The 8,680-nt window shown below is 38.8% G+C and overlaps 1 protein-coding gene across 1 annotated transcript; it reads left to right on the forward strand.

Annotated features, from left to right (window-relative positions):
- The first annotated feature begins 255 nt into the window (after nt 1-255).
- Nucleotides 256-8,589, forward strand: sigirr (single Ig and TIR domain containing). Its single transcript, XM_005809917.2, has 10 exons — nt 256-516; nt 1,475-1,744; nt 1,885-2,092; nt 2,184-2,311; nt 4,063-4,203; nt 4,302-4,445; nt 4,575-4,677; nt 4,824-4,974; nt 6,186-6,363; nt 8,010-8,589. Exons 1-10 carry the CDS (start codon nt 453-455, stop codon nt 8,177-8,179), a joined length of 1,557 nt encoding a protein of 518 aa, XP_005809974.1. The 5' UTR covers nt 256-452; the 3' UTR covers nt 8,180-8,589.
- Nucleotides 8,590-8,680: the final 91 nt, after the last annotated feature.

The raw sequence follows: 8,680 nt of genomic DNA on the forward strand, positions 1-8,680 counted from the left end.
AAATGTAATTAACGTTGCTGACAGTGGTAATAATTTTGGGGACAGTCCAACCAGCAGGTAGGCTGAGGTGAAACCGGAAATACACCTGCGCGCCGTTAAAATGTCTATTTGAGTGCTTTGTTAGCACAGTTTTACCCACTGGAAGCAGAAGGGGCAGTTCTGTGAGTTTCTGCTGTTCTGCCACTGCAGGTTATTTGCATTGTGACCACAGGTAAGCGGTGTGCGCATCACGTGGTCCGGAGTTAGCCAATCACGAGTGGCGCTTCAGGTACTTCCAGGTGCAGTTGATGAAACAGCAAGCTGACGTCTGCGTAGCCAGTTGCATACCTCTGACAAACTAAATGGTAATAAAGTAACATTTTCGACTGTTATTGGGAACGACGTGTGCAGAGAAAGCGACGGAGGAAGGCTATTTTCCGGCTTGAGAGAGGAGGAGGGGGAAAGTTTGGCTCATGGCTCTGCTTTTAGCTGCTTTATTAATAGTCTGCGGAATATCGAACAAGGCCATCGTCATCGGTAAGGATGGACAAAAGTGTTTACTTTAGTGATCATTAAACCTTTAATCAGCTTTCTTCAATTGATTATTAATAATAACCTATGTATTTAGATTTACGTGATGCTTGTAGTACAGGGTCAGTGTACATGTGGTCAAATATGTGGTTGCCTGGCAACAGGGTTAAATCTGGACTTTGAACCCGGATGATCTAGTGACATTTAGACATAGTAAAAGAACCGGTCAGGGGATTTTCATCAGGGAAGGTTAGTTATTTATTTTAAAGTCACAATAAGCCCACATGTGACCAAATATTACACATTCATCATAACCATAAATTCCATATTAATTTTTTACTTTTAAAGTATTCAGAAAGCAAGATTTGGGTACACTATAGTTTGAGTATTACGGGTAATTTACTCAAATTTACACTTAAGTCAATAAAATATACATAACAAGCTCAAATTAAGCACATTTCACACATTTTCTGAGGTGTTCAAACTTTTTGAAGGCCATCCTTTTAGTTTAATGCTTGCCTTGTTTGGGATAACAGTCCCTATGGGAAAACAGAAAGTTGCAACAGGAGATTTAGCAGCTGGTTTAAGACAAAGTTGAAGTACTGAATGCACCAATGCTACTGAAAACAAAATAGACCCTCAGCATGATAATGCCACTACCATCCTAGACATGTGGTAGAGTATTCTTAGGTTTAAGAGCTACTCCTCCACCTGGTGGTGCATGTGTTAAGCTTAGGCTATCACATGAAGGCCAAAATGAGAGTTGTTAATCTCTCAAAACAGCTTTTGTTTTAATTTTTTCAGAGGGAGAGTTGGGAAATATATATATATATATATATATAAATAAAAACACAAAATCTTTATATTGGCAGTCTGTTCAGCATTCATGGTCAAAATAATAAAGTGTTTATAATCTAGAGACTTGATCTTTATTAGTAGTGTGTAACTCTGTTTCTTTTTGTAGGTCAGACCTGTGTGGATGAGAGCAGGTTTAAGGAGCAGGTGGCTTATTTAGGGCCTTCATATGTACTGCAGTGTCCTCTGCAGACACTTCAGCCTCAGAGTCTCCCCCAATCCCTGTGGACCTGGCAGAAGGACTGTCAGCTGCTCCAGAATGAGGAAGGGAACGCCTTCCTGAAGTTCTCCAGCATCCGTTTAGAGGACCAAGGAAACTACACTTGTACTCAGCATGGAAACAGTACTCCATCATTCACTGTGCACCTCGTAGTAAAGGGTGAGCATATAGTTTATATTTATCTCAAACCCGATAGCTTTAATGGTGTGTATTTACCGTCCAACAGCTGCCTTTACGTCAAGCATTTACTGTGGGCAGTTCTCACACTGAACACTGATACCTGTGATGTGTATTTGCAGAGTCTCAGTGTGTTAAAGCTCCAGATTTTAAACCAAACGGCGACCCAACCAAACTCTGGAGGAGTGTGGGCTCTGTTGTGAAACTGAACTGCACTGCTCTGCTCTACTGGGACCCATCAGAGGAGCAGTGTGAAACCACACTACAGTGGAGCAAAGATGGCCAGTCACTCACCAACCACACTCTCTACCTGCACAACACAACATCATGGTCTTTTGAAGCTACTTACTTCAGTTCATTTTGTACCTGAGTTGATGTTTGCAGAGGAAGGTAAGAGTATCTTTTCTCTCTTATTTATCAGGTTCCCCGATGCAGGCCATCTGGTTGTCAGCAATCTCTTGGAGTTCACCCTTAGAGAGGCAGAGGATTTTGGACTTTACAGCTGCACCGTGAGGAACATTTCTGCTGACTTCAGCGTGCAAAATTCAAGTAAGACAAGTTGCGAAACATTTTGGGCTTTTCATTTTTAGAGAATTAAACCTGGATTTTTTTTTTTTTTTTGCATACAGGTCTTTCCTCATTAGATTTTTTTTCCTGGATAAATTATATACCTTATTATTTTAGAAATTACTCCAGAAAGACATTTCAGTAGAAAAACATCAGTCAGTTATTTAAAGGGGTAGTATTATGTCAAATTGACACTTTTGAGCTTTAGATTACGTTATAATGTTTTCCCTCATTAAAAACTTACCTGGAATGTTGCCTTGATCCTTCCATGCATGCTTGAGAAATCCATGAATCTCCCATGACAACCATTCAGCTGTGCCAAACGCCTGAGTGGATCGAGTGCAGCCTTTGCGGCGTAGCTCCTCCTCCTCCTCGCAGAGCACCCCTCCCCTGCCACGCCCCCTCTCAGCTCCTTCAGACTATCCAGCAGCAAGTAATAAACACCTGGTGAAACTCTGCATCAGCTGAGCTCATTATATGAGCTACTTCTCAGTGAAATGCTGGAAAAAGTGTTTGAATTTACAGGGGAGCGTGATGACTTGTTGAAGGTGGAGTTTCAAACAGAGCAGGAGTTTTTAAGAAGACGGAGGCCCAATTTCAAGGTGTTAAAATTGTTTTACGTCATTGATAGTATTTTTTATAGCACAATGTGCCTGGAAAATACATAACACTGCCCCTTTAGTATTGCGTATGTGCGGCCCACACAGTCTTGTCCTGCAGAAACTCGCCTCTTGTGGAGGCTTTCCCTTTCACAGGAGGGGTAAGCCACTAAAGAATACAGCTGAATAAGCAGGTTTTGCTGTATCCAAACATATTAGTGGAAAGCTGAAAGGAAAGAAAAGGTATGGCAGAAAAAGGGCCGCACCTTAGATGGAGTACTAGATTATTACGAAACAAAGTCTATAAAGGAGTTTTTGGGCAGATTCCCAAGGTATTGACTGCAGTCCGAGTCAATACTTCAGGAGGCACAGCTATCAGGCGTGTTCACAACGTGAACTACAACTGACACATTCCTTGTTACGCCACTCCTGGTCTAACGAGAAAATGGGCTGGACTGTTGCTAAAGGATCCAAACTCCTATTTTCACGTCAAATAAAATGTTGTATTCATTTGAAAAGGAAGGTCTCAGAGTCGGGAGGAATGGTGAAGATAAGCAGAATCCAAGCTGCCTGAGGTCCAACGTGTAATTTCTGTTAACGATGATTCGAGGAGCCATGTCATTAACTGGTGAAATGAGTTTTATCAAGTGCAAACTCGGCCCAGATGTCCAGCAGGAAGTTTTAGAGCGCTCCATGTTTCCATCTGCTGAAAAGCATTATGGAGATGCTGATTTCATTTTGCAGCAAGATCTGACTTCTGCTCAGACCACCAAAAATAAAAAAAACACAGACCCTGTTATCCCTGTACCTCATAGGATTTATATAGTATGTAGTGTAGAAATTTCTGCATAAAATTAATTAATCTGTAATATTCACATTTTCTCAGAAATGTAAACATAATTGCCATTAGCTGTAAGCTGAAACAAAAATAAACAGTTGAATTTAAATCACTCTACATGAAATTTATCACAATTTTTTTTGTTTATTTGGTGTCATTTGTCCATCAGCTGATATTTGTCATTTACTAGTCTTAATAAATATATAATCTGATAATATAGCATTGTAAAATGCCCAGTTATCTAGATATAAATAAGTAAATTGTCTCGTCTCATTATTATGTGTGTGTGTTCTCAGACAGTCCCAGCCACACAGCTGCAGTGATTGCAGCCATCTTCCTCCTCCTGCTGCTGGGGATAGCAGCCGTGGTTTACTCCAGGTGCCACCTGAATTTCAAGCTCTGGTACAAGAACTCCTATGGAGACTATGAACTCAATGGTGAGGCTTGTCGAAGCGATGTGAGGTTGTTCTCGTGTAGAAGTATCAGTCTTAGCCTCTGCTTTTTGTCTGTGTGTTTGTGTCTGTTGTGTCCGCAGATGGAAAATTATACGACGCCTATATCTCTTATGTCAACAATGATTATGACAGGAAGTTCATCAACTTTATCCTCAAACCTCATCTGGAGAATAGAAATGGGTACAAGGTGCACCTCAATGACAACGATATCCTGCCTAACACTGGTAACAAAAGATTAATTAGGACAAATACGATCAATATGTTACTACTGCTTGTTTTATGTAAACATACTGCCTTTCATAAACACATAAATGTAGTGTAATAATTATAAATCGGCCTTCTTTATTAAACAGAGCCTTCAGCAGAGCTCCTAATGAACATAAGCCGCTCGCGCCGCCTGATAGTGCTTCTCTCTAACGCTTATCTTGAGCAGGACTGGTGCACAAATAATTTCAGGTCAGTCTCAAACAACATAAATCTATTTTATCATAAAGGAACAATAAAAGTTAGTGAAAGTGTTGAGCAGTTATGTAAATGTACCACTAGAGGTCAGTGTTGAGTCTGTTTTGAGTCTGAAGGGTTGAGTCTGTGTTTTGTTTCAGACAGGGCCTTCTTCACTTGTTGGAGTTATGTCAGCAGCCCATCCTGATCACGTTGGAGGGTCAGTTCAAACGCATGAGTCCTGAGATAAAGCAGCAGCTCAGTGAGAACGAGCACCGCCTCACCTTACTCACCTGGAGGCACAACTCTGTGGTAAGATTTAAGAGAAGGCTTCTACATTTGGGATTTTAAACCTCCATAAGAGCTGCAATGTCCATAAAGATATAGTTGTTTCTAAAGACAACAACTCATGAAGACTACCTTATTATTAAGTCAAAAATGATTCAGAAACATAAGCATTATTACAACAAAACAAGCTACAAAGAAGTGATTAGTTTGTTTGTGGTAACACTCGCAGTTTTAGAGATGAACTAAGTCTTTGCTTTGTATTGAGGTTTTTTAAATGCGTTGCTGTTTTGCCAGATTGCATAAAAGTGGCATGAGGTTTTGTCTGATTTAACTGTTGAACTTTAGGTTTAAATGTTGCCTGATTGTGATTGGTTTCTTTAAGTATGTCACGCCCACTTGAAAAGCAGTGACAGAACCTCAGGCGAAACGACGCAGACTGTTGGAGAAATGATCAAACCAGTTCCAAATGCTTCCCTTTGTGTGGCTTATTTTGGGGGCTAAATCTTTCAATTTAATTAGAGCCTAAATGTAAAAGTAAACATAATTTCAAAGTGGAAACATATGCTGAAGGAAATTAAAGGAGTCAGTTTGTTCTAACTTTGTTTTCTGGGTTGTTGAGCCCCAAATTGGCAGCTCTATTTATTGAAAAGCAGCAACATAAATCAGTATTTTAAAATGATTTTTTTCTGTTTGCTATTTTATAAATTCTAATCTTAATTTATTTTTGGGGGGAAATTTATGGGATGGACAGATAATTGTAAAGTGAAAGAAAAAAATATATACATATTTTTTCTAGTGTGACATGCTTTTAATGTTTTTTAGAAGAAGTCCTCTCTGCAGTTACAGCTGCAAGTCTTTTCTAGGATGCACATCCAGAAAAGTAAAATTTCACTCATTCTTCTTTGCAAGATGAAGTAGAGTACATGTGAACTACACATTTCACGTCTTGCTACAGAATTTCCATTGGACTTAGGCCTGTAAATTGACTGGGACATTCTAAAATATGAATATGTTTTGATATAAACCATTCCACTATCCTCCTCAGATGTGAACCCCCAACACCAGTAAAAAAAAGTATTTTCTTCCAAAATCTTTTTTTTATTGCAGAAAGCTTATTAACTTTGATGATACAAACACAGAAATGTCTCCATTGTGGGGCAATAAAGGACGTTTCTGTTTCTATTCTATTCTTAATATGTGTTGTATTTGTTTATTTGTGGATATTTCTTCGTCAGACTCCTTCATCAGCATTCTGGAAGGAGCTAGCATTAGCAATGCCTCGCAGAGTCATTTTCCACAAGGATTCTGCAGGCGACCCCCAGACTGTACTGCAGGATGATAAGGACCCCATGCTGACCCTTGACCCCGACTACTTGGACTGTCGCTCGGACACCGACCCTGCTGGAGATTTGGGTAAAACCAGTACTCATTGTATAAGTGGCACATGTATATTTGATTGATTCACACACTTTCCCATCACTTATTTCTTGTTCCTCCTGGTAAAGATGTTTAAATCCATCTATTATTGAAACAGCATGATCTCAACCTGGTCATTTCAGAAAAAAGCCTACTTTTAATTTAAACAAGGTTGAAACGTGAGGTGACTGTACCTACTACAACCTGTTGTCAAGTGCAATATGATCACTTTATTGCGTGTTTATAAATTGTAATGCTCCAGCCCTGTGGAGAGGATTTCTGTGAAAGTTCAGAGGTACGGACATGGAGGTCTCACATTGGGTTTAAGCCGTTAAACCAAACCATCTGAGTTTGTTGAAGATTATATGTTGGCATGTTTAAAAACATGCCAACATGTGTTTTTAAGTAAGTCAGAAATAAAAAACAAACTTCCCATGTAGGTTTTTGTGTTCAATTTTTGAAGCAGCCATAAGTTTCTGTGCAACATTTTAGGTCATTTTCACTGCTATATGTTAAATATTCCTATAAAATTAAACCCCAAAATCTTTTTAATGCAGGATGCACATCTGCACTTTGCATTGGTACATATTGGTGCCAGAGAAGGGAAAATCCTGAAGCCTTCATATAAACTCTGGTGCTGATCTTAGTCTGTTTAAACTGTGCCAGATTTTTGGCATTTTATTCTCAAGGAATAACAAGAGACTAATGAATAATTTCAACTTGTGCACAAATCTCAAACTGATTTCAACTATGTTCTAGAATTTGCTAGTTTAGCTTGATTAAGCAAACCCAAGCAAGGGAAATTATCTAACTTGATGATAAAAAGATCAGTGAGTTGGCATATACTTTATCTAGGTCATTCTGGTGTGAGCCAAGTACTGTAATTATAACTTTAATGTTCCAGTGTTGGAGGTGCAGCTTCAATGAGGAGAACAGCATACACCCTCTCAACTTTGTAACTAAAAATAAAAATTACATAGCACCATTTCCAGATTTGTAAGACATGCCTAAAATGAATGTAATGTCATTTTCAGCACACATTTTTTTTCAGACCATGTAGGTTAAATAATATGGAATCACCTATTTATTTAATTTCAAAATTATTATTATTTTTGTAAACTCTATAAACTGCTTTTTCAGGTAGTCCTGCAACTTTAAGAAATTGTTGCGCATTATTGACAGCAAACATGGTCCCAGTGGAAACAATACAATGAGGAAAGCCAGACACTATTGGAAGCTTGTGAAAGAGAAATGTCAAATTGTCCTGACAGAAAACTTATAGAAAAAGTGCACATCGAACCCCCCCCCCCCCCCCCCCCCCAAAAACTATCGCCTATAGGAATGCACAGTGAATATGTTGTGTATTTAGCCGATATGCTTAAGTGCAGCAAAACACACTGAACTATGAAAACTAATAGTGGCAAGAGAGCAATATTTAAATAGATGTGGGAAGAAATATGACAGATATGAGAAGTAGCTAAGTATTAAGCATAGTTTAAAAAGTTAAGTCGACTGTGAGTGGGTTTGCTTTAATCTCAACATTCACTACTTGCTAACAAAAGCCAGTTTTATTTGAAAGCAGATGAGGCATGTGGATGTGTTTTTTGCATGGTTTCCACTTTGTAATTTGTGATTTGCTGCAGGTCTTCGTCTTCCGATGCACAGGGCTCTGGCCTGTAAAGCTCCCGTCCTTCCTGCTGCTCCGGTCGAGGAAGCTCAAGTAAGAGCCTCCGATATTGACGTCTCAGATCTGGGAACTCGCAGCTATGAAGCACGTTCAGATTTCTACTGCCTGGTCACCGAGGACATTTAATTCCTGCTTATATTTAAAATTCATTACTATGTATTTATGCTTCTTGTAGCAGTTTTTTTTTCTTTTGCTATAGATTAATCAAAATGCCAATTTAATTATCACAGATTGAGCTTTTTATGTTTTTCAGTTTTGTGACATTGTGAAGATGAGAAACACTAAAAGAAAATTTTGGTTGAATTTTGTAAATATTTATTTTCTTTTAGTGTCTACAGGAGAAAGTAAAGATATAAAGACTTTGCTATTTAAATACTGTCATCATTTCAAATGAATGAATCAAAAATATGTGAAACAAAACACCGGAAAGATCATCTTCAACAGAATTAATGTACCTTTCTGTCCTCATGGAAAGCAAATTACCTGCAGTGGAAAAAACAGGCTAAGTATGGGTGCAGCACAGAACATTTCATTTTGTTCCTGTCCTAGCAGGAGCAAATATGTAAACAGGGTGTGGCCAGCGCTTAAGCACTTCAGTGCTTGTTTCAACAAACTGCATATATGAAT

This window comes from Xiphophorus maculatus, chromosome 2 (genome assembly GCF_002775205.1).
Source record: "Xiphophorus maculatus strain JP 163 A chromosome 2, X_maculatus-5.0-male, whole genome shotgun sequence".
Classification (NCBI taxonomy): domain Eukaryota; kingdom Metazoa; phylum Chordata; class Actinopteri; order Cyprinodontiformes; family Poeciliidae; genus Xiphophorus; species Xiphophorus maculatus.